This window comes from Oncorhynchus masou, chromosome 6 (assembly GCF_036934945.1).
Source record: "Oncorhynchus masou masou isolate Uvic2021 chromosome 6, UVic_Omas_1.1, whole genome shotgun sequence".
Classification (NCBI taxonomy): Eukaryota; Metazoa; Chordata; class Actinopteri; order Salmoniformes; family Salmonidae; genus Oncorhynchus; species Oncorhynchus masou.
The window spans coordinates 81,670,793-81,696,933 of NC_088217.1; the positions used below are offsets into that span (position 1 = coordinate 81,670,793).

Genomic DNA, 26,141 nt, shown 5'->3' on the forward strand with positions numbered 1-26,141 from the left:
GCTGCAACCCTGTTTGACAGGCCAGACAGCACGGCTTCAGTGATTACTATAGGATTACCTCTCTAACATACAGTAGGCCACAATGCCAGACCAGATGGGGCAAGCCCTGCCCACAAACAGACACATTTGGTGACTCCCAGAGGGGATAAGGGGAGCTTTTGCTTGTGTGTTAATACCAATGTCAGTAAGTCAGTCTGTTTGTGTGTTTACACAAAGTTACACCTTCCCCCTGTGTTGAGTGTATGTAGTGTTTAATGAAAGATGTGTTTTTGTTTGTTGTTGTGCGTGTATTTGTCTGTTTGAATACTTGTGATTTGGGTTGTAAGAAGTGTGTGTGTGTGTGTGTGTGTGCTTGTGGTGTGTGCTTGTGGTGTGTGTGGTGTGCTTGTGGTGTGTGTGGTGTGTGTGGTGTGTGTGGTGTGTGTGGTGTGTGTGGTGTGTGTGTGGTGTGTGTGTGTGTGCTTGTGGTGTGTGCTTGTGGTGTGTGTGGTGTGTGTGTGTGTGTGTGTGTGGTGTGTGGTGTGTGGTGTGTGTGTGTGTGTGTGTGTGTGTGTGTGTGTGTGTGTGTGTGTGTGTGTGTGTGTGTGTGTGTGTGTGTGTGTCATGGTGCAGGTGTGTAGTAGACTGCTGTAGTGGTAGTACCTAATACCACCAGTAGAGGGGACTGTGTGATGCTTATCAGCCATTCAGTTTTCACACCAAGGCGACATATATACATGTGAGCTTAAAGCGTATATATTTATTTGCTTTGTACAGTGTTATATCAGAAATGATTGTGTCACATACTATTGACAATATTAGTTAACAGACAGACACAGGCATTTACACTACCATTCAAAAGTTTGGGGTCCCTTAGAAATGTCCTTGTTTTTAAAGAAAAGCTTATTTTTTGTCCATTTAAAATAACATCAAATTGATCAGAAATACCGTGTAGACATTATTAATGTTGTAAATGACTATTGTATCTGGAAACTGCTGATTTAAAAAAGAAAGTAATATCTACATAGGCATACAGAGTCCCATTATCAGCAACCATCACTCCTGTGTTCCACTTTATATAATGTTTACATACCCTACATTACTCTTCTCACATGTAGATGTTAGATATTGCTGCACGGTCGGAACTAGAAGCACAAGCATTACACTCGCATTAACATCTGCTAACCATGTGTATGTGACCAATACATTTTGATTTGATGGCACGTTGTGTTAGCTGATCCAAGTTTATCATTTTAAAAGTCTAATTGATCATTTAGAAAACCCTTTTGCAAGGGTTGCACAATTGAGCAAGAGGACAAGTGTCTAGTTTGAGAAACAGCCGCCTCACAAGTCCTCAACTGGCAGCTTCATTAAATAGTACTCACAAAACACCAGTCTCAATGTCAACAGTGAAGAGGCGACTCCGGGATGCTGACCTTCTCGGCAGAGTTCCTCTATCGAGTTGAGACTGGGGTTTTGCGTTGAGACTGGGGTTTCGCGTTGAGACTGGGGTTTTGTGTTGAGACTGGGGTTTCGCGTTGAGACTGGGGTTTTGTGTTGAGACTGGGGTTTTGTGTTGAGACTGGGGTTTTGTGTTGAGACTGGGGTTTCGCGTTGAGACTGGGGTTTCGCGTTGAGACTGGGGTTTCGCGTTGAGACTGGGGTTTCGCGTTGAGACTGGGGTTTTGTGTTGAGACTGGGGTTTTGCGTTGAGACTGGGGTTTTGCGTTGAGACTGGGGTTTTGCGTTGAGACTGGGGTTTTGCGTTGAGACTGGGGTTTTGCGTTGAGACTGGGGTTTCGCGTTGAGACTGGGGTTTTGCGTTGAGACTGGGGTTTTGCGTTGAGACTGGGGTTTTGCGTTGAGACTGGGGTTTTGCGTTGAGACTGGGGTTTTGCGTTGAGACTGGGGTTTTGCGTTGAGACTGGGGTTTTGCGTTGAGACTGGGGTTTCGCGTTGAGACTGGGGTTTCGCGTTGAGACTGGGGTTTCGCGTTGAGACTGGGGTTTCGCGTTGAGACTGGGGTTTCGCGTTGAGACTGGGGTTTCGCGTTGAGACTGGGGTTTCGCGTTGAGACTGGGGTTTCGCGTTGAGACTGGGGTTTCGCGTTGAGACTGGGGTTTCGCGTTGAGACTGGGGTTTCGCCGATAATGTAACTCTGTACGCCTATGTAGATATTCCATGAAAAATCTGCTGTTTCCAGCTACAATAGTAATTTACAACATTAACAATGTTTACACTGTATTTCTGATCAATTTGATGTTATTTTAATCGACAAAAAATGTGCTTTTCTTTCGAGAACAAGGACATTTCTAAGTGACCCTGAACTTTTGAACGGTAGTGTATATCACTTTGATTCAGGACATCTGGTCAGGTCCATTCTTGGAAACTGAGTCTAGTTCAAGACATTGGCCCTTGTCACATGCATCAGTTGTTGAGTACATGGTATACATTATAATGTAAATAGAACTAAAGTCCATGAAGGTAAACAATGAGGTCTGTAAATTCACTGCTTTGCCACTATGGCTGCGCCTGGGCGGAGGGTGGGGCTAATCAGACAGAGGCTGGTCCTGGGCTCATGGGAGGGGTTAATGACGGTGTTGGGGGAGGTGACGGACAGAGAGGTCCGTCTGAACTCTGATACCGAGCTGTTGGAAGTCCCGTCGTTAAGGAAGTGGAGCCGGTGGCCGAGGCTCTGTCCAAGGGCTTTCACGGCGGCCTTGCGCACCGAGCCCGACAACAGGAAGTACATCACAGGGTCCAGGACGGCGTTGAAGGCGGAGAACAACAACATGACCTCATTGGTCCTGTCCACCAGGCGCAAGTAATCGCAGGATGGGGATTGGCTGAGCTGGGAGAGGACGTAGAATGGGCGGAAGGCGTGGTAGGGCCCGAAGCAGACGGTGAACAGGAAGAGCACGAAGAAGGACTTCCTGGCGGCGCTACCGTAGCGGTGGGCATTGGGGAGGTCAGGTTTATCCCTGGACACCTTGAGGAGGTGCATGGCTATCTTCCCATAGGAGACCACCAGCAGGCAGAACACCCCCCAGAACAGCAGCACCAGAGCCATGTTGAAGTAAGCCTTCCCCTTCGCCCCACGCCTCTGCTTATACTGGAAACACTTCCCAGGTTCCTCGTTTCCCTCCGACATGGCGATCATGGGCACGGCCGCCGCCAGGGACAGCCCCCAGAGCGCCCCGCACGCCACCCAGCTCCATCCCCCGCCTCTCAGCCTCCTGGCCAGGCCCCTCCCCGCTCCGCCCCGCCCCTTCAGCTTCACATACCTATCCAGACTAATGAACCCCAGCAGAGTGATACTGATGTACATGTTCGTGTAGAAGAGGTTGCCCACCACTTTACAGACCAGGGGGCCGAGGACCCAGCCGTTGCCGTTAGCATGGTAGAGGACTCTGAAGGGAAGGCAGGCCAGGAGCACCAGGTCAGCTATGGCCACGTTGATGAGGAACACCCGGACAGAGTTCCTCCTGGAGTGGAGAAAGACGAAGACCCACAGGGCCAGGAGATTACCTACCAGACCCAGGAGGAAGAAGAGGGAGTAGAAGAAGACCAGGGGGAGGCGCAGGGCACCGTCATCTAGATTACATAGGGTCTGGTTTGGAGAGGAGGAGGTAAAGGGGGATAGGTGGCATTGGAGAGGGGGAACAAAGAGGAGGACAGGGGCAAAGAGGTGTTGGGAGAGGAGGTGGAAAGGGGGGAGGAGGGAAGAGTGGTCATTGTGTTGAAGCTGGGGTGTCTTTAGGCCCAGCAGATCTTCAGTGCTGTGGGAGATAGAGGGAGGGAGAGGCGGGGGTGAAGAGATGTTTATTATTGATAAGGATGAAAAACGGAGAGAGATGATGCATTAACAAAAAAGTGGGCTGTTAACAGGAAGGGACTTTGGCGGTTTGCATTGAAAAAACACTGTAAAAGCACTCAAAGAACTAATCTATTTTGAAATGTCACCACATTAACCACTTCCCTTTCACAATGTTGTATTTCAAGTAACTCCCCTGTAGCAGGAAAATAACTAATGAAAGATCAACCACTACTTTAAGTGCAATTATTGTGTTGTACCTATGACCTATCTTGGATTCACCACCTAGTAAAGAACATGGTCTGCCTTTAGGTTTTCACAGATTCACACACACAGGTTCACTGATGTCTTTATTAAGACAGGATCTCACTCACCATCCAGATTCCCTCCATGTCAGAGACTCTGCAGCTGTAGTTTGACTGTCCACTGTCCAGAATGTGTGTGTCGTTACATATCCTTTAACAGCCCCTGGTCCTACTGTCCCTTGGTTGTCAGGTTCAGTGGGATCGTGTTGGGACTTCTCTGGTTACTCTCCTACACACTTTTTTCTTTCTTTGTCTCTTTTGCTCAAACGTATGAGTCTGTTACTCTGAGCTCTCCTCCCTTCTCTCACTCTCGCTCTCTATTTCCTCCTCTCTCTTCCTCTCTCTGGTCCTCTCTCTCTGTGCCTCGAGATGTTCTTCTCTCACACCTCCCCCAACCACGCCTTGTCAGCTGTTAGCAACCATCAGAACACACAGACCCCATCCTCCCTCTCCAGTGTGAAGTGAAGTGCAGAGTAGGGCAGGAAACCAGCGCTGTGAGACCAAATACCCTGACAGTCACGTACTCCAACGCTGTGAGACCACATACCCTGACAGTCACGTACTCCAACGCTGTGAGATCACATACCCTGACAGTCACGTACTCCAACGCTGTGAGACCACATACCCTGACAGTCACATACTCCAACGCTGTGAGACCACATACCCTGACAGTCACGTACTCCAACGCTGTGAGACCACATACCCTGACAGTCACGTACTCCAACGCTGTGAGATCACATACCCTGACAGTCACGTACTCCAACGCTGTGAGACCACATACCCTGACAGTCACATACTCCAACGCTGTGAGACCACATACCCTGACAGTCACGTACTCCAACGCTGTGAGACCACATACCCTGACAGTCACGTACTCCAACGCTGTGAGACCACATACCCTGACAGTCACGTACTCCAACGCTGTGAGACCAGATACCCTGACAGTCACGTACTCCAGCGCTGTGAGACCACATACCCTGACAGTCACGTACTCCAACGCTGTGAGACCACATACCCTGACAGTCACGTACTCCAGCGCTGTGAGACCACATACCCTGACAGTCACGTACTCCAGCGCTGTGAGACCACATACCCTGACAGTCACGTACTCCAGCGCTGTGAGACCACATACCCTGACAGTCACGTACTCCAACGCTGTGAGACCACATACCCTGACAGTCACGTACTCCAACGCTGTGAGACCACATACCCTGACTGTCACGTACTCCAACGCTGTGAGACCACATACCCTGACAGTCACGTACTCCAACGCTGTGAGACCACATACCCTGACAACGTACTCCAACGCTGTGAGACCACATACCCTGACAGTCACGTACTCCAAGCGCTGTGAGACCACATACCCTGACAGTCACGTACTCCAGCGCTGTGAGACCACATACCCTGACAGTCACGTCCAGCGCTGAGACCAGCGCTGACAGTCACGTACTCCAGCGCTGTGAGACCACATACCCTGACAGTCACGTACTCCAACGCTGTGAGACCACATACCCTGACAGTCACGTACTCCAACGCTGTGAGACCACATACCCTGACTGTCACGTACTCCAACGCTGTGAGACCACATACCCTGACAGTCACGTACTCCAACGCTGTGAGACCACATACCTTGACTGTCACGTACTCCAACGCTGCGCTCTGCTCCTCATCCTCCACCTCTTCTTCTCTCCATGTTCTCCTGTTTCCTCTCTTCCGCCTTTCTCTGGTGTTCTCTTTATCTGTCCAGTGTCGTCATCCTCCTTTCTCCTCTCCTCTTCGCTATCAGTTGGAGTGTTTCTGCAGTAAAGCAGGTAGCCCTCTGCCTTTGTCCCGTCTAGGAACCCTTTAGGTCCAGCACTACCAAGGATTTACTACAATAGGATGGTACAAAATGGAGCACTTTTTTATGAAGCTTGAACCCAATCCCTCCATCTCTCTCTGTGTCTTTCTCTGTGTCTCTCTCTCTCTCTCTCTGTGTCCCTGTCTTGTAGCCTCACTGTGTCCTGCTGGCCTCTAAGGAGAACTCAGCTCCTGTCAAGCTGGGGGGGTTTGGAGTGGCCATACAACTAGGAGAATCAGGCCTGGTGGCAGGAGGTACTCTATATTCACTCTGGGACTGTGTATTTGTCATTCTCTCCTCTCTCTCTTGTATCTGTGTGTAAACCCACACTCGAACCCCCCATTCCTCCCCAGGTCGAGTAGGCACGCCCCACTTCATGGCCCCAGAGGTGGTGAAGAGAGAGCCGTATGGGAAGCCTGTCGACGTGTGGGGCTGTGGAGTCATCCTGTTCATCCTGCTGTCTGGCTGCCTGCCCTTCTACGGTACCAAGGAACGCCTGTTTGAGGCTATCATTAAGGGGAAATATAAGGTAGTAGTTGATTTTCCAAAACTGCCCTCTAACACACACACACACCCCAACCAACCAACCAACCAACCAACCGTCATTGTTAACCACCACAAGCTACGGCTTGGAAAGTTGCCTCAGCTGCATTTCCATCAAGGCCTTATTGAGGCCCATACAGAGTATTCAGAATGTACCATGTAGAACAGTCCTCATTCTGTCTTCTGGGCCTGGTGGGGGGTACATGGCAACCTTCCATCTACAGTGCCTTGCGAAAGTATTCGGCCCCCTTGAACTTTGCAACCTTTTGCCACATTTCAGGCTTCAAACATAAAGATATAAACTGTATTTTTTTGTGAAGAATCAACAACAAGTGGGACACAATCATGAAGTGGAACGACATTTATTGGATATTTCAAACTTTTTTAACAAATCAAAAACTGAAAAATTGGGCGTGCAAAATTATTCAGCCCCCTTAAGTTAATACTTTTTAGCGCCACCTTTTGCTGCGATTACAGCTGTAAGTCGCTTGGGGTATGTCTCTATCAGTTTTGCACATCGAGAGACTGAAATTTTTTCCCATTCCTCCTTGCAAAACAGCTCGAGCTCAGTGAGGTTGGATGGAGAGCATTTGTGAACAGCAGTTTTCAGTTCTTTCCACAGATTCTCGATTGGATTCAGGTCTGGACTTTGACTTGGCCATTCTAACACCTGGATATGTTTATTTTTGAACCATTCCATTGTAGATTTTGCTTTATGTTTTGGATCATTGTCTTGTTGGAAGACAAATCTCCGTCCCAGTCTCAGGTCTTTTGCAGACTCCATCAGGTTTTCTTCCAGAATGGTCCTGTATTTGGCTCCATCCATCTTCCCATCAATTTTAACCATCTTCCCTGTCCCTGCTGAAGAAAAGCAGGCCCAAACCATGATGCTGCCACCACCATGTTTGACAGTGGGGATGGTGTGGTCAGGGTGATGAGCTGTGTTGCTTTTACGCCAAACATAACATTTTGCATTGTTGCCAAAAAGTTCAATTTTGTTTTCATCTGACCAGAGCACCTTCTTCCACATGTTTGGTGTGTCTCCCAGGTGGTTTGTGGCAAACTTTAAACAACACTTTTATGGATATCTTTAAGAAATGGCTTTCTTCTTGCCACTCTTCCATAAAGGCCAGATTTGTGCAATATACGACTGTTTGTTGTCCTATGGACAGAGTCTCCCACCTCAGCTGTAGATCTCTGCAGTTCATCCAGAGTGATCATGGGCCTCTTGGCTGCATCTCTGATCAGTCTTCTCCTTGTATGAGCTGAAAGTTTAGAGGGACGGCCAGGTCTTGGTAGATTTGCAGTGGACTGATACTCCTTCCATTTCAATATTATCGCTTGCACAGTGCTCCTTGGGATGTTTAAAGCTTGTGAAATCTTTTTGTATCCCAATCCGGCTTTAAACTTCTTCACAACAGTATCTCGGACCTGCCTGGTGTGTTCCTTGTTCTTCATGATGCTCTCTGCGCTTTTAACGGACCTCTGAGACTATCACAGTGCAGGTGCATTTATACGGAGACTTGATTACACACAGGTGGATTGTATTTATCATCATTAGTCATTTAGGTCAACATTGGATCATTCAGAGATCCTCACTGAACTTCTGGAGAGAGTTTGCTGCACTGAAAGTAAAGGGGCTGAATAATTTTGCACGCCCAATTTTTCAGTTTTTGATTTGTTAAAAACGTTTGAAATATCCAATAAATGTCGTTCCACTTCATGATTGTGTCCCACTTGTTGTTGATTCTTCACAAAAAATACAGTTTTATATCTTTATGTTTGAAGCCTGAAATGTGGCAAAAGGTCGCAAAGTTCAAGGGGGCCGAATACTTTCGCAAGGCACTGTATATCTATAGCTAGGTTAAAAAGCTCCAGGTATATACTGTGCCCAAGGTGATAAACGTATCTGCCATTCCCTCGGTTGCTGCAGCCCTACATCCATCTGAGAGCGTGTGTGTATGTGTGTGTGACCCTCTAGATGAACCCACGCCAGTGGAGCCACATCTCAGAGAGCGCCAAGGACCTGGTGCGTCGCATGCTGATGCTGGACCCCGCAGAGAGGATCACTGTCTACGAAGCCCTCAACCACCCCTGGCTTAAGGTGGGAACAAACATGCAGACACACTGATACACACACACACACACATTCACATGCATGCACACACACACTAAAAGCCCTGTCTGCAAGATGCTGAATATGCAGACACACACTTAACCCCAACTGTAACGCATGATTATAACCAGATGTGAAACTAACACTGGGTTAGTTGTGGTTTCCTCATAACTTCCTCCCTGTCAGGAGATGGCGCCCTGCATCAGCTACTTTCACAACCCAGAGAATACAGTCCACTTTATTGAGTGGAACCTGTGTTGTAGTGCTTTGCCTTTATTAGTGTGGTATTCACCTGTCTGTGAGGGACAAGTGTTCACCTGTCTGTGAGAAACAAGTATTTACCTGTCTGTGAGGGACAGGTATTCACCTGTCTGTGAGGGACAGGTATTCACCTGTCTGTGAGGGACAGGTATTCACCTGTCTGTGAGGGACATGTATTCACCTGTCTGTGAGGGACAGGTATTCGCCTGTCTGTGAGGGACAGGTATTCGCCTGTCTGTGAGGGACAGGTATTCGCCTGTCTGTGAGGGACAGGTATTCGCCTGTCTGTGAGGGACAGGTATTCACCTGTCTGTGAGGGACAGGTATTCACCTGTCTGTGTGTTCTCCCTCCAGGAGAGGGACAGGTATTCGCCTGTCTGTGAGGGACAGGTATTCACCTGTCTGTGAGGGACAGGTATTCACCTGTCTGTGTGTTCTCTCTCCAGGAGAGGGACAGGTATTCACCTCTCTGTGTGTTCTCCCTCCAGGAGAGGGACAGGTATTCACCTCTCTGTGTGTTCTCCCTCCAGGAGAGGGACAGGTATTCACCTCTCTGTGTGTTCTCCCTCCAGGAGAGGGACAGGTATTCACCTCTCTGTGTGTTCTCCCTCCAGGAGAGGGACAGGTATTCACCTCTCTGTGTGTTCTCCCTCCAGGAGAGGGACAGGTATTCACCTCTCTGTGTGTTCTCCCTCCAGGAGAGGGACAGGTATTCACCTGTCTGTGAGGGACAGGTATTCAACTCTCTGTGTGTTCTCCCTCCAGGAGAGGGACAGGTATTCACCTCTCTGTGTGTTCTCCCTCCAGGAGAGGGACAGGTATTCACCTCTCTGTGTGTTCTCCCTCCAGGAGAGGGACAGGTATGCCTACAAGATCCACCTGCCAGAGACGGTGGAGCAGCTGAGGAAGTTTAATGCAAGGAGGAAGCTCAAGGTACACACACACACACACACACACACACACACACACACACACACACACACACACACACACACACACACACACACACACACACACACACACACACACACCACACACACACCACACACACACCACACACACCACACACACACCACACACACACACCATTGATGCTCTTCAATCAATCAGTCAATACATTCCTGTTCCTTGTGTTGTGTCGTAGGGGGCAGTGTTGGCTGCTGTCTCCAGCCACAAGTTTAACTCCTTCTACGGAGACCCACCAGAGGAGATGCCTGACTTCTCTGAAGACCCCACCTCCTCAGGTAAGACCCGCCCCTCTCCTCCTGTTGCCGTTCCCACGTCAACACCCAAGCCGAGCTGTGTCAGGGGAACGGATGTCATGGCAACAATCGCTTACGTGGTTTGTGTTTCTAGCTCATTGTCCCACGGGCAGTCCTGAAGCACACCCCTGACGATGTTGCACATTTTTGACTTCTCATATTTTTCTACAACTATAGCCAACTTCTGCGGTAACAGAAAATGATTCTCATCATGTAAGACCGATAATGATGATTTGAGCTTTCTATCACTGTTGTAAGCTCCTCAACCTCAACCAAGCCTCAACGTTATCTCATTTCCTGGTAATCAGATGACAGATAGTCAGTAGCTAACCACACAGCCAATCCAGTGTTCAGAACAGCAGTGGAACATTCAGGCCCTGGTCTCTGTGCTAGCCTCGGCCTTCTTATAAATCCCCCTGATTGCTGGGAAAAGGAAACAGAAGTGTCCAGGCTAGCGTTGCCCAATGCTCTCACTTCCCTGTCTCTGTCTCGGGGTGCCCTGTCACTCCTTATGGATATTATCAACGAGGGAACAAAGAGTCTATCTACTACCTGCCGCCCTCTCTGTCAAATAGCCTACTGCTCTGAATGCTATGTTTGTCAGATGTTCTCAGACCTGAAAAAAAAAAGGGTTGTGATAAGTGCGTGTCCCATGCCATCTGTTTTGTAGGTGTCGTTAGAGGCCTTTTTAATAGGCTCTGTCTAAAATGGTCAAATGAAACGGTGCCCATCCTTCCCGTGCATGTGGGATTAAGGCGTGTAGCTGGGTCTGCACAACAGATGGTGTGACGTGGCCACTTTTCAGGATGAAAACATCTGACAGACTTTGGTAGAAATTGGAGCGTTACAGAGTCCAAGTGAGTCATAGAAAAAGCATTGGAGACAATATAGGTGATAGTCTGGTCTTCCTCTTATGAGACAAGACAGCCTCATTGCATCACTCTGCGTTTTGTGACTTTCTGCCCTTGTTTAAAAAAAGAAAATGCTTAGGGATGGAATTCACTTTCCTGTGGGGTGTGGCTGTGTGTGTTGGGAGCGGAGGGGGCAGAGCAGTGTATGAGTAAATGACCTATTTTCCTCCAAATGGCATCTTTGAGACTTTAGCCAGATACCCACAGCTCCAGACTCTTCTAGAGTCAACACAGCCTCTGCTTTTTGCTTACTCTCTCTCTCTCCCTCCCTCTCCCTCTCCCTCTCTCTCTCTCTCTCTCTCGCTCTCTCTCTCTCTCCTGTTTTGCTCTCTGTCTGCCTTGTCTTTCACCCTTCCTGGCCTCCTCTTTTCTCTCTTTCTCTTGTCTGTTGAATCTTTCCTCTCTATTGTTTTCTCTGTGGTGGTGTTTCAATGCGGCGCTCTCTGTAGGACTGCTAGCCGCTGAAAGTAGGTATCCCCAGGTAGCTTCCTGGTGTGACATCATGACATCATCACCATCTATTAAACTACCCTCCCCCCTCCCTCGTAGCACCCTTGATGACTCACGTCCCAATACTCTAAAACAGCTTCCTTACCTATTTGAAACAGTATCTGACTGGGTGTCAGTTGATGGGGGTGAATTGAACTCCAAGCTGAGATGGACAGAAAGCCAATCAGAAGTATTGGGAAGTAGACTCTGTGTGCATTGTGATGTCACTCACCACCAACAGCTAATGAGGTGGACGCGCGCCTGCACGGCTTCCATTTGATCCAATCACAACTGTTGTCAGTGGCGTGTACAATCTGGACCTGTCATGGCCTTGAGGACAAACTGAGTGTTCAGTCTTCAAACCTCTTTTTATGTGTGAAGTGTTTTTCTATGTTATACAAGCAGCATGGCAACTAACTTTAGTCTTCCATACAATCTCTAGATCCAGCCTTCACTAACCTGAACTAACCAATCACATGACCTGACCTCCATACCATTATCTTCATCCCATGTGATATGGTTTATTCCTTCCTTTCTGTCTAATATGTCATATTGATGATGGGACATACCTGTTCTGTTCTATTCTGTCCTGCCCTCTCTCTGTTGCTTTTGCTGCATGTAGCAGGTACTCTAGCCTGACACCTTCTGTTTCTAGCTGTGTGTGTGGTGTCTCTGTCTGTGTACGGTGTGTCTGTGTGTGTGTGTGCGGTAGCTCTGTGTGTGTGTGTGGTGTCTCTTTGTGTGTGTATGCGGTGTCTTTGTGTGTGCGGTGTCTCTGTCTGTGTGCGGTGTCTCTGTCTGTGTGCGGTGTGTCTGTGTGTGTGCGGTGTGTCTGTGTGTGCGGTGTCTCTGTCTGTGTGCGGTGTCTCTGTCTGTGTGCGGTGTGTCTGTGTGTGCGTGCTGACGCTGTGTGTGTGTGCGTGCTGTCGCTGTGTGTGTGTGCACGCGCGCGCTGTGAGTGTGCGTGCGCTGTGTGTGTGCACGTGCTGTCTGTGTGTGCACGCAGTGTGTGTGTGTGCACGCTGTCTCTGTGTGTGTGCGCTCTGTGTGTGTGTGCATGATGTCTGTGTGCACGCTGTCTCTGTGTGTTGTCTTTGTGTGTGTGTGTGTGTGTGCACGCTGTCTCTGTGTGTGTGTGTGTGCGCGCGCTGTCTCTGTGTGTGTGTGTGTGTGTGTGTGTGTGTGTGCACGCAGTGTGTGTGTGTGTGCGTGCTGTCTCTGTGTGTGTGCGCAGTCTGTGTGTGTGCATGTTGTCTCTGTGTGTGTGTGCACGCTGTCTCTGTGTGTTGTCTTTGTGTGTGTGTGTGTGTGTGCACGCTGTCTCTGTGTGTGTGTGTGTGTGTGTTGTGCTGTAGTGTCTTTGTGTGTTGTGTGTGTTTTCTTTGTGTGTGTGTGTGCACGCGCGCGTGAGTGTGTGTGTGTGTGTGTGTGTGTGTGTGTGTGTGTGTGTGTGCGTGCTGTCTCTGTGTGTGTGTGCGTGCTGTCTCTGTGTGTGTGTACGTGCTGTCTCTGTGTGTGTGTGTGTGTGTGCACGCAGTGTGTGCACTGTGTGTGCTGTGTGTGCTGTTTGTGTGTGTGCGCTGTCTCTGTGTGTGTGTGTGCGCGCAGTCTGTGTGTGTGCACGTGTTGTCTCTGTGTGTGTGTGCGTGCGCTGTCTCTGTGTGTGCTTGCACTGTCTGCCTGTGTGTGTGTGTGTGTGTGTGCGCTTGCGCTGTCTCTGTGTGTTGTCTTTGTGTGTGTGTGTTGTGTCTTTGTGTGTGTAGTGTCTTTGTGTGTTGTGTGTGTTTTCTTTGTGTGTGTGCGCAGTGTCTCTGTGTGTGTGTGTGCGCGGTGTCTCTGTGTGTGTGCGTTGTGTGGGTGTGTGCGAGCGTTTGTGTGTGCATGTGTTTGCGGTGTCTAAATGTGTTTGTCCTTGTGTGTGCGCTGTCTCTGTGTGTGTGTGCACTCTGTGTGTGTGCATGCTGTGTGTGTTTGTGCACGCTGTCTGTGTGTGCACGTGTTGTCTCTCTGTGTGTGCGTGCGCTGTGTGTGTGTGTGTGCTTGCGCTGTCTGTGTGTGTGCGCGTGCACTGTCTCTGTGTGTTGTGTCTTTGTGTGTGTGTGTGTGTGTAGTGTCTTTGTGTGTTGTGTGTGTTTTCTGTGTGTGTGTGTGCTGTCTCTGTGTGTGTGCACGCTGTCTCTGTGTGTGTGTGTGTGCGCGCGCTCTGTCTCTGTGTTTGTGCGCGCTCTTTGTGTGTGTGCGCAGTGTTTCTGTGCGTGTGTTTGCGGTGTCTGTAAATGTGTTTGTCCTTGTGTGTTTTTTGTGTGTGTTAAATCTAAATGTTTGTGTTTTTATGGTACTGGCTACTTACAATTGGTGTGTGTTTGCGTGTGTATATGTTATAACCTGTGTGTGTGTGTGTAGGGGCAGTATCCCAGGTGCTGGACAGCCTGGAGGAGATTCATGCTCTGACCGACTGCAGTGAGAAAGATCTGGACTTCTTACACAGCGTCTTCCAGGACCAACACCTACACACACTGCTGGACGTGAGTGGGCTACACACACGCAGGTTCAGGTCAAGTCCACTAGGTGGCACTTTGACACAAGTAAAGAGCTCAGACACACCACATTATTCATTGGGTAAATCCTTTGGGAATGAAAATGCATTTTATTTCTAAAGCAACATTTACTACAAAAAGTGTTATGTGAGGAGGGATATGTAAAGATGAGTGAATAATAATGGCTGTCTCCCCCTGGTGTTGCAGCTCTATGACCAGATCAACACCAGGTCGTCTCCTCAGATCAGGAACCCTCCCAGTGATGGAGTACAGAGAGCCAAAGAGGTGAGTGGCCTGGTCACGACATCAAGGTGGGACACCTCTTTTCTTCTGGGACTAGCGCTTGCTAAATACTTTATCTTGTTGTTTTGGTTAGTGTTTGGGGGTTTATTAATGTTTTGTATTAAGTGTTGATGCTCTTATATGATATTGTACTTCCTCTCCCTCCTCTTAGGTACTGGAGACAATCTCCTGTTACCCCGACAACATGGAGGCCAAGGAACTCCGGAGGATCCTCACACAGCCACACTTCATGGTGTGCCATCTCCATCGCTCCCTCTCTCTCTGTGTGTGTGTGTGTGTGTGTGTGTGTGTGTGTGTGTGTGTGTGTGTGTGTGTGTGTGTGTGTGTGTGTGTGTGTGTGTGTGTGTGTGTGTGTGTGTAAACAAATGATCATGACTGGGTCAAGCTCCTGAGTTTGTCCACTATAGACCCCAGGGAGGGAGTAATCTGTTTGATTAGCAAGACTGAGGGGAGGGGCTGTCAGGGTTAGCAGCCAGGGTTATGGGTGGGGCTAGTGAGGCTGCAGACATCCTGCTCTGCCCACCCAGCCCTAGCTGTTACTGCCAACAAAAGAACAGAATAAAAAAAGCTCCCTCTGCTTTTCCTAATCTTTCTCTCTCTGTTCTCTCTTCATCTCTTTTCCGGTGTCAGGTAGAGAGAGTTTTGCATTTTTAAGCTAATTTCCTGCAATTCTACCAATTTTTCCATGGAGCTGAGAACATTTAGGAGTTCTAAAGCGAATTCCCTGCAATTCTATGCATTTTGCCATGGCTGATGCTGTGTCTATACTGCTAAATTAATTGTTTTTGGAATTTTCCATTCTTCCTGACTATCTAGCTTTTATTTTGGTGATCATTAGTTCTTAAAAGTTTACAATGTAAAAATATATTGGTCCATTATCTTTTCTAAATACTTTATCTGTTTTAAGTCTAAAAACATTTTCCATCACGAGAATGTATTTGGACTGAGGCGACCCTAAAACATGCTTTGGTGCCCCAAGGATTTCACTGGCAGAAAGATCTGTGCTTGTCTGTTACATTATACGCTGAAATATGTCATTTTTGGGCGACCTGACCAAATTCACATAGAAATGTTAGTTATAGATCTGTCATTCTCATTGAAAGCAAGTCTAAGAAGCGTTACATCTGTTCTATGTGCACTATTTCTATGCTTCCCGTTCTTAAGTTTTGTGTTTGCATCTTTTACTTTAGTTTTTTTACACCAGCTTCAAACAGCCATTTTTGTTTATGGTAAATATATTTCAGTGGTTTAGATGGTACAATGATTCTCTACACTAAGCTTCCTTGTTTTGATACACAAACTGAAATTAGGTGAACTATTCGAACTTTAGCAAACAGGAAATGATTTGTGCATAGTGCACCTTTTTTAAAGCTGAGTTGTGTTTGGTTCTCCATCCTCTTACCTCAGCTTAGTCTCTGACCCACAGGGTGTTTCTGTACTGACATCTCAACGCTAGAGCCCTCTGCTTTTTGCTCAGCCTACAGACAGACACAGTGGCCTGGACATAAAGAAGGGGGGGTCCCCCTTCCCTGGTGACCAAGATAAAAATAAATAAAAAAGAATGTATATCCCATCTGGATACAAGTCTTTTTGTGTAGACCCAGTCGTAGTTTTCCCAGTCCTTTAGTCACTAATGTTTCATTTAGGAAGACCAAGCTAATACGTCTTAAGTAGAAACCAGCTAACACTGTTACACACTTAAAATAAGCCACGTGTGACCAGTGTGAATTTAGTTAATGCCTTGTGCGCCCCCTGTTGTTTAAAAGACCATATTACACACTTATTGTCTGCTGTAGATGTCTGTGTGATGGTGTGTCTTATTGTGTGTGTGTGTGTGTGTGTGTAGGCCTTGCTCCAGACCCATGACGTGGTGGCCCATGAGGTGTACAGTGACGAGGCTCTGAGGGTGACCCCCCGCCCACCTCACCCTACCTGAACGGAGACTCTCCCGAGAGCACCAACGGGGACATGGACCTGGAGAACGTGACTCGAGTACGCCTGGTTCAGTTCCAGAAGAACACTGACGAACCTATGGTACGACACACACAAACACCAACCACACACATTTACTGGGTCTTCCTATTTGACCTTTCACCCTTGACCTCTTCAGGGCATCACTCTGAAGATGAACGATCTGAACCACTGCATCGTGGCCCGTATCATGCACGGAGGAATGATCCACAGACAAGGTACAGTACACTTTTGGAATATGCCGTACACCTGACCACAAACAAACCCACGTTCACCCTCTGTCTTCTTGTAGGTACGCTGCATGTCGGCGATGAGATCAGAGAGATCAACGGGATCAGCGTTGCCAATCAGACCGTAGAACAGCTCCAGAAGATGCTGGTGTGTTGTCCAATCAGATTCTCTCGTTCTCACCATTGTCCAATCAGCTAGTTTTGTCTTTACACAGTACTACAGTACGTGTGTATCAGTGGAAGGCTCTTATTGGTTGTGATCATTTGATGATAATGTTGTGTCCCCACAGAGGGAAATGCGAGGGAGTGTTACCTTTAAGATCGTACCCAGCTACCGGTCACAGTCCATGTCTTGCGAGGTATGGACCGATTCTCTTGTGTCTCTAGAAAATCAGGTAAATGAGGTAAAGAAGCGTTCTATTCTTCAGTTATAAGTCATTTTCTGTTGATATTTTTCACATGTTTTTTTGTTCATGTGTGTCTGCAGAAAGAGTCCCCCGACCTATCCAGACAGTCGCCAGCGAACGGCCATGCTAGTGTCACTAGCTCCATCCTGGTGAGGAGCTGTGGCTCGATATCGCTTCTGTCAGATGAATCTATTGTGCTGTATTAGATGTGTGTTAACTCTGTGTGTGCTTGTAGGATCTGCCCTCTACCATCCAGCCTAAAGGACGACAGGTGAGAGCTATAGACTTCCCTGACTCCTCCTCTCCCTCTCTTCTCTGATGTCTGACTCCTCCTCCTCACATGGCTTTGTCTAGACCAGGGACACCATTTGCTTGTTTTTGTGTCTGTGGACTCGCATGTGTGTGTGTGTGTGTGTGTACGTCTGTGTGTGCGTGTACATGTCTGTGTGCGTGTACATGTCTGTGTGCGTGTACATGTCTGTGTGTGTGTACGTCTGTGTGTGCGTGTACATGTCTGTGTGCGTGTACATGTCTGTGTGCGTGTACATGTCTGTGTGCGTGTACATGTCTGTGTGCGTGTACACGTCTGTGTGTGCGTGTACATGTCTGTGTGCGTGTACATGTCTGTGTGCGTGTACATGTCTGTGTGTGTGTACATGTCTGTGTGTGTACGTCTCTGTGTGTGTGTGTGTGTGTGTACATGTCTGTGTGTGTGTGTGTGTACGTCTGTGTGTGTGTCTCTGCGTGTGTATAAATCTGTGTATGTGTCAAACATCATTTGGATCCATGTCATCTTAAATAACCCCTGCATGTATTAAAGGGATAGTTCGTGATTTTGGCAATGAGGCCCTTTAACTACTTCCCCAGAATCAGTGGAACTTGTGGATACCATTTATATGTCTCTGCATGCAGTTTGAAGGAAGTTGCTAACTAGGGCTAGCGCAGTTGCTAACAAGTGTTAGCGCATTGACTGTAGACGTCATCATTGCGCTAATGCTAGTTAGCATTGGCGCACAAAAATACCTCCAACTTCCTTCATATGATATCCATGACTGTGGAGAAGTAGATAAAGGGCCTCATTGCAAAGTCTCCCTGTCGTAGCCTGTCTCCCTGTCGTAGCCCGTCCTCCTCACTCTCTCACCTCCTTTGTCGATGTCCCGTATGTTTTCTACTGCATGATGTGTGTGTGATGCTCTCAACCCCCTAGATCTCCAGACCTGTCATCAAGGACAAAATGTCCATCAAGGTAAGATCTCTCAGTGGATCCAAGTAGCAGTAGATCCCATGCAGTATGTCCCTCATTGTAGCTCTTGCAGATCCAACATTAGCTGGCGTCCATAATCCCCCTCCCCCTCCATTAAAATGGTTGGTTGTTTGCGCGTAAGATGTAGCCAATCAGGGGCAACCAGAACGATTAAAATGGTAAAGCTTTCTTTGATGTTGCCTTATTTGCTTTCTCTTTTTCGCCCGACTCTTCTTCTTCTCTCCTCCGCCTCTTTGCTTCTTGTTTACTGTGTCGATTGTGGCCATTTTGTCCAATCAGTGTCCCGTACAGCTCTCGTCAGGAGCTTGACCAATCAAAATCAACTCTTTCCTCCATACCTCCAGCTTGATCAATCAGTCCCCCTATTCCCTCCCAGATCAGCGTTCCTGACCAATCACATTCCTCGGTTTCCTCCCTCAGATCTACGTGCGTGCCCAGTTTGAGTACGACCCCGCCAAGGATGACCTCATTCCCTGTAAGGAGGCCGGGATCCGCTTCCGGGTGGGTGACATCATCCAGATCATCAGTAAGGACGACCACAACTGGTGGCAGGGCAAGCTGGAGAACACTAAGAACGGAACCGCAGGGCTCATACCGTCACCAGAACTACAGGAGTGGTGAGGACAGAACCCATGGAACCCATACTGTAAAACCCAGCAGGGTTGGTGCTTTCATTCCAATTCCATTTCCAATTCAGGAAGTGGATTGAAATTACAATGCAAGAAGAACTTTTCCCAAATGTTAAGCAGAAATTTGACTTAATCTCTGGTCTTTGGTCTTGGGGGCCGTTACCACAGAATTAAAATAACTAGGAATAATCAGTGAAGTATCTTTTATTTCCTTACATTTTACCCCCATACCCAGGCGTGTGGCGTGCATAGCCATGGAGAAGACTAAGCAGGAGCAGCAGGCCAGCTGTACCTGGTTTGGCAAGAAGAAGAAACAGTACAAAGACAAGTACCTGGCCAAGCACAACGCAGGTACACACACACACACACACACACACACACACACACACACACACACACACACACACACAGCATGCTTTAATAATACAATCAGAAACCAATTCTTTATTCTGTGTGTGTGTGTGTGTGTGTGTGTGTAAAAGTGTTTGGCTTGACATGTTGGCTATAAGATATTCCAAGTGTTCCAGATGTTTCCGTTGTATTTTATACTGTATGATGCATTCAGATGTTATATCCCAGATATTCTCTTGCAGCTTTATTCACTGGCCAAAATATTGTCTCAGTTGTGAATGTAGTATTTTTGTTATTGTATAATAAAGACATTCCCGGTCTGTAGAGCTAAATGCTTAGCTTACTACTGTACTGTCTGTCGAATGGTTTCCAACTGAATCTGACTAATGCCCCCTTTCCTCCCTCAAAGAGCTCCTCTCTAAACGTTGTCTCAATGTTGACTGAATGTTACATGTCTAACGCTCCTGCCATTAACAACCTGGCCTCCGAGTCCAAGCTATGTACTGTAATGTTTTTCATTTACCTTTTCTTCTATTAACCCTCCCCTCCCTCCTTCCCTCTGTTCTGTCCATCTTTCATGCGTCTCTTACCCAATGGCTTGGCTGCATGTAAGTAACTCTGAATGATGCCCTCCTCCGTTTCTCTCCCTCTATCCTCTACTTCATTCACGCTCTTTTCCTTGTTTGTCATCAGTCCACAGTTTGAACTTCTGTCTCACTGTTTCATTTGTTCTTCCTCGTTTTGGGTTTTATATGTCCTGGTTTGTCCGTCTCTCACAGACCTGATGTATTGGACTTGTGATGTAAAATAATTCCAATCACACGTAGGCCCTTTAGATGGCAAAAATAAACCACAATCTTTTTCACACTTTTATCAGAAACTAATTTCAGCGATTTATCCATTCTTTATCCATTCTGTGTTCCATTATTCCCATGCCTCTCAGTGAACATCTCTGATGTCTTTCACCTTCTCTGTTTCAGTGTTTGACCAACTAGACCTGGTCACGTATGAAGAGGTGGTCAAACTGCCTGCATTCAAGAGGAAAACGCTTGTTTTGTTGGGTACGTTAGACAGATGGTTCTTAGGTAGTGTTAACTAAATGGGAACAGTTGACAACACATTATTTAACGTCTGTCTCATTGTCTTATGTGTGTCTCTCTTCCCAGGGGCCCATGGAGTTGGCAGGAGGCACATCAAGAACACGCTCATCACGAAGCACCCAGACAGATTTGCCTATCCCATTCCTCGTAAGAGACCTACTACCACGACCACCGCTACTACTACCGCCACCACTACCACCACTACTACCACCACCACTACTAACGCTACTACTACTACCACCACTACTGCCGCTACTACTACTACTACCGCTACTACCACTACTACTACCGCTACTACTACCACACCTACTACCACCACCACTACTACCGCTACTACTACTACCACCACTACTGCCGCTACTACTACTACCACCGCTACTACCACTACTACTACAACCACTACTGCTACTACCACTACTACTACCGCCACTACCACCACTACTCCCGCTACTACCACTACCACCACTACTGCCGCTACCACCACTACTACCGCCACTACCACCACTACTACCGCAACCACCACTACTCCCGCTACTACTACTACCACTACCACCACTACTGCCGCTACTACTACTACTACTACCGCTACTACCACCGCTACTTCCACTACTACCGCTACCACCACTAATTCCACTACTACTGCTAACACCACAACCGCCACAAATACCACTACTACCACTACCGCTACTACCACCAATACTACCGCCACCACAACTAATACCACTGTTACCACTACCACCGTTACTACTACCACTACTCCCACCACCACTACAATCGCTACTACCACCACCACTACTACCTCTACTACCACCACCACTACTGCTACCACCATTAATATCACTACTACCACTGCCACCACTACTACCGCTAATACCACGACTACCGCTACTACTACTACTACCACCGCTACTTCCACTAATACCACTACTACCGCTACCACCACTACTACCGCTACTACCACCACCACTACTACCGCTACCACCACAACTACTACCACTACTACCACTACTACTACCACCACCACTACTACCGCTACTACCGCCATCACTACTACCACTACTACCACCACTACTACCACTACCGTTACCACCACTACTACCGCTACCACCACTACTACCGCTACTACCGCTACTACCACTACCACTGCTGCCACCACCACCACTACTATAACTACGACCACCACTATTACCACTACTAACGCTACTACCACTACCACCACTAATACCACTACTACCGCTACCACTACTAGCGCTACTACCACCAATACTACCGCTACCACAACTACCGCCACCACAACTAATACCACTGTTACCACTACCACCGTTACTACTACCGCTACTACCACCACTAATACCACTACTACCACTACCACCACTAATACCACTACCACCACTACTACCGCTACCACCACTAATACCACTACTACCGCTACCACCGCTACTACCCCCACTACTACCGCTACTACCACCACTACGACCGCTACTACCACCACCACTACTACCACTACTACCACCACTACTACCATTACCATCACTACTACCACTACCACTACTACCGCTACCACCACTACCACCGCTACTACCACCACTACTACCGCTACTACCACTACCACCACTAATACCACTACTAACGCTAACACCACAACCGCCACTAATACCACTACTACCGTTACCACCACTACTACCGCTACGACCTCTACTACCACCACCACTACTACCGCTACCACCACAACTACTATCACTACTACCACAACTACTACCACTACTCCCACCACCACTACAACCGCTACTATCACCACCACTACTTCCACTACGACCACCACCACTACTACCACGACTACCGCTACTACCACCACCACTACTACCACCACCACTACCACCACTACTACCACCACTACCACCGCTACCACCACCACTACTACCACCACTATTACCACCACCACCACCACCACGACTAATACCACTACTACCGCTACTACCGCTACCACTACTAACGCTACCACTAATACCACTACTACCACCACCACTACTACCGCTACTACTACCGCTACTACCACCGCTACTACCACTACTACCGCTACCACCACTAATACCACTACTACCGCCACCACTACTTCCACCACTACTACCACCACCACTACTACCGCTACCACCACTACTACCACTACTACCGCTACTACCACTACCACTGCTGCCACCACCACCACTACTATAACTACTACCACCACTATTACCACCACCACCACTACTACCGCTACTACCAGCAGCACCACCACTACTACCGCTACGACCAGAACCACCACTAATACCACTACTACCGCTACCACTACTAGCGCTACTACCACCAATACTACCGCTACCACAACTAATACCACTGTTACCACTACCACCGTTACTACTACCGCTACTACCACCACTAATACCACTACTACCACTACCACCACTAACACCACTACCACCACTACTACCGCTACCACCGCTACTACCCCCACTACTACCTCTACTTCCACCACTACGACCGCTACTACCACCACCACTACTACCACTACTACCACCACTACTACCATCACCACTACCACTACCACCACTACTACCACTACCACCGCTACTACCACCACTACCACCACTAATACCACTACTACCGCTACTACCACTACCACCACTAATACCACTACCACCACTACTATCGCTACTACCACTACTACCACTACCACCGCTACTACCGCTACTACCCCCACCACTACTACCGCTACTACTACCACTACTACCGCTACTACCACCACCACTACTACCGCTACTACCGCCACCACTACTACCGCTACTACCACCACCACTACTACTGCTACCGCTACTACCACAACCACTACTATCGCTACTACCACCACTACTACCGCTACTACCATTACCAACACTACATGGACATCTATGCACTAAGAGAAGACTTGAGTGTAGAAACCTCCATTCAGGTTCTATCACTTACCCCTCCCTAATTCTCTCCCCCCTTTCTCTCTCTCGCTCCCCCCTTTCCCTCTCTTTCTCCCTCCCATTCCCTCTCTCTCTCTCCCATTCCCCCTCTCTCTCTCCCATTCCCCCTCTCTCTCTCCCATTCCCTCTCTCTCTCTCCCATTCCCCCTCTCTCCCTCCCATTCCCCCTCTCTCCCTCCCTTTCCCTCTCTCTCTCCCTCCCTTTCCCTCTCTCTCTCCCCCCTTTTCCTCTCATTCCCCCTCTCTCTCCCCTTTCCCTCTCTCTCTCCCTCCCATTTCCCCCCTTTCCCTCCCATTCCCCCTCTCTCCCTCCCATTCCCTCTCTCTCTCCCTCCCCACAGACACAACCAGACCTCCAAAGAAGGACGAGGAGAATGGGAAGAACTACTACTTTGTGACACATGACCAGATGATGCAGGACATCAGTAACAATGACTACCTGGAGTACGGTAGTCACGAGGACGCCATGTACGGCACGCGGCTAGAGACCATCCGCCAGATCCACCAGCAGGGTATGATCTCCATACTGGACGTGGAACCACAGGTAGGTGTCTGTGTGAGGTGGGGATGGTTGGGTGGGGTTGTCTGTGTGTGAGGTGGAGATGGTTGGGTGGGGTTGTCTGTGTGTGAAGTGGGGGTGGGTGGGGTTGTCTGTGTGTGAGGTGGGGGTGGATGGGGTTGTCTGTGTGTGAGGTGGGGATGGGTGGCGGAATGGTGAGGTGGGTTGTCTGTGTGAGGTGGGGATGGGTGGGTGAGGTTGTCTGTGTGTGAGGTGGGGATGGGTGGGGTTGTCTGTGTGTGGGGTGGGGTTGTTTGTCTGTGAGGTGGGGGGGGTGGGGTGGGGATGGGGGTGGGGGTTGTCTGTGTGTGGGGGGGTGGGGTTGTCTGTCTGTGAGGTGGGGATGGGTGGGGGTTGTCTGTGTGGGGGGGGTGGGGTTGTTTGTCTGTGAGGTGGGGGGGGTGGGGTTGTTTGTCTGTGGGTGGGGGGTGTGGGTTGTTTGTCTGTGAGGTGGGGGTGGGTGGGGTTGTTTGTCTGTGGGGTGGGGGTGGGTGGGGTTGTTTGTCTGTGGTGGGGGTGGGTGGGGTTGTTTGTCTGTGAGTTGGGGTTGGGTGGGGTTGTCTGTCTGTGGGGTGTTTGTCTGGGTGGGGGTGGGTGGGTTGTTTGTCTGTGAGGTGGGGGTGGGTGGGGTTGTCTGTGTGTGGGGTGGGGGTGGGTGGGGTTGTCTGTGTGTGGGGTGGGGTTGTATGTGTGTGAGGTGGGGTTGTTTGTCTGTGAGGTGGGGGTGGGTGGGGTTGTCTGTGTGTGAGGTGGGGGTGGGTGGGGTTGTCTGTGTGAGGTGGGGATGGGTGGGGTTGTATGTGTGTGAGGTGGGGTTGTTTGTCTGTGAGGTGGGGGTGGGTGGGGTTGTCTGTGTGGGGTGGGGTTGTCTGTGTGTGGGGTGGGGTTGTATGTGTGTGAGGTGGGGTTGTTTGTCTGTGAGGGTGGGGGGGGTGGGGTTGTCTGTGTGTGAGGTGGGGATGGGTGGGATTGTATGTGTGTGAGGTGGGGTTGTTTGTCTGTGAGGTGGGGGTGGGTGGGGTTGTCTGTGTGTGGGGTGGGGTTGTTTATCTGTGAGGTGGGGGTGGGGATGGGTGGGGTTGTCTGTGTGTGAGGTGGGGGTGGGGAGGGGTGGGGTTGTTTGTCTGTGAGGTGGGGGTGGGGATGGGTGGGGTTGTTTGTCTGTGAGGTGGGGGTGGGTGGGGTTGTTTGTCTGTGGGTGGGGGTGGGTGGGGTTGTTTGTCTGTGGGGTGGGGGTGGGTGGGGTTGTCTGTGTGTGAGGTGGGGTTGGGGATGAGTGGGGTTGTTTGTCTGTGTGGGGATGGGTGGGGTGTTTGTCTGTGAGGTGGGGGTTGTTTGTCTGTGAGGTGGGGGTGGGGATGGGTGGGGTTGTTTGTCTGTGAGGTGGGGGTGGGGTTTGTCTGTGAGGTGGGGGTGGGGATGGGTGGGGTTGTCTGTGTGTGAGGTGGGGATGGGTGGGGTTGTTTGTCTGTAAGGTGGGGGGGGGGATGGGTGGGGTTGTTTGTCTGTGAGGTGGGGATGAGTGGGGTTGTATGTGTGTGAGGTGGGGGTGGGTGGGGTTGTCTGTGTGAGGTGGGGGTGGGTGGGGTTGTCTGTGTGAGGTGGGGATGGGTGGGGTTGTATGTGTGTGAGGTGGGGTTGTTTGTCTGTGAGGTGGGGGTGGGCGGGGTTGTCTGTGTGTGAGGTGGGGTTGTTTGTCTGTGAGGTGGGGGTGGGTGGGGTTGTCTGTGTGTGGGGTGTGTTTGTTTGTCTGTGAGGTGGGGGTGGGGATGGGTGGGGTGTGTGTGAGGTGGGGATGAGTGGGGTGTCTGTGTGTGAGGTGGGGATGAGTGGGGTTGTCTGTCTGAGGTGGGGGTGTGTGTGTCCAGTATTTATTAAGCAGTATATATTCCACCGGCAGAAAAACAGTGATGGTGGAACGCTGATCTAATGATCTAACCTAAATATACCTGACCTTAACTCAAACATTAACTCTAACCTAACCCTCTCTCTTTAACCTAACCTTCATTCATCTCTTCAGTTTATGTTCTGCCAGTTGAATATACACTTCCTGTTTATTAATACTGTGGAGAGTTTTTAAATGTAGCTCACTAGTCAGTTTTCTGTCAGTCATCTCTTGTTTCTCTTCAGGCACTCAAGGTGTTGAGGACGGCTGAGTTTGCCCCTTACGTTGTATTCATCGCAGCTCCCACCATCACCCCTGGAATGAACGAGGTTAGGGCCAACACACACTGCTACTGTGTCCGTCATGTTTTGGGTTGTGTTTTTGCTGTGGTGAAAGTCCAT

General features: G+C 49.0%; 1 protein-coding gene and 1 pseudogene across 1 annotated transcript; one reads left to right on the forward strand and one right to left on the reverse strand.

Moving 5' to 3' along the window:
- Nucleotides 1-26,141, forward strand: part of LOC135542790 (peripheral plasma membrane protein CASK-like) — a 54,293-nt pseudogene that overhangs the window by 25,620 nt on the left and 2,532 nt on the right.
- On the reverse strand, nucleotides 714-5,725 carry LOC135541083 (uncharacterized). The gene is made up of 5 exons (XM_064967205.1): nucleotides 5,689-5,725; nucleotides 5,502-5,594; nucleotides 4,607-5,406; nucleotides 4,168-4,319; nucleotides 714-3,758 (listed from the first exon to the last, which is right to left on the reverse strand). The coding sequence occupies exons 1-5, from the start codon at nucleotides 5,723-5,725 to the stop codon at nucleotides 2,486-2,488; spliced, it is 2,355 nt and encodes a 784-aa protein (XP_064823277.1). The 3' UTR covers nucleotides 714-2,485.

Bases quoted from the DNA above. Each gene is read 5' to 3' on its own strand.
- LOC135541083 (XM_064967205.1), bottom strand. From the start codon at position 5,725: ATGTGGTCTCACAGCGTTGGAGTACGTGACTGTCAGG. The intron at 5,595-5,688 runs GTATGTGGTCTC...GTGGTCTCACAG, and splicing joins TGGAGTACGTGACTGTCAGG to CGTTGGAGTACGTGACTGTC. The intron at 5,407-5,501 runs GTATGTGGTCTC...GTGGTCTCACAG, and splicing joins CGCTGGACGTGACTGTCAGG to CGTTGGAGTACGTTGTCAGG.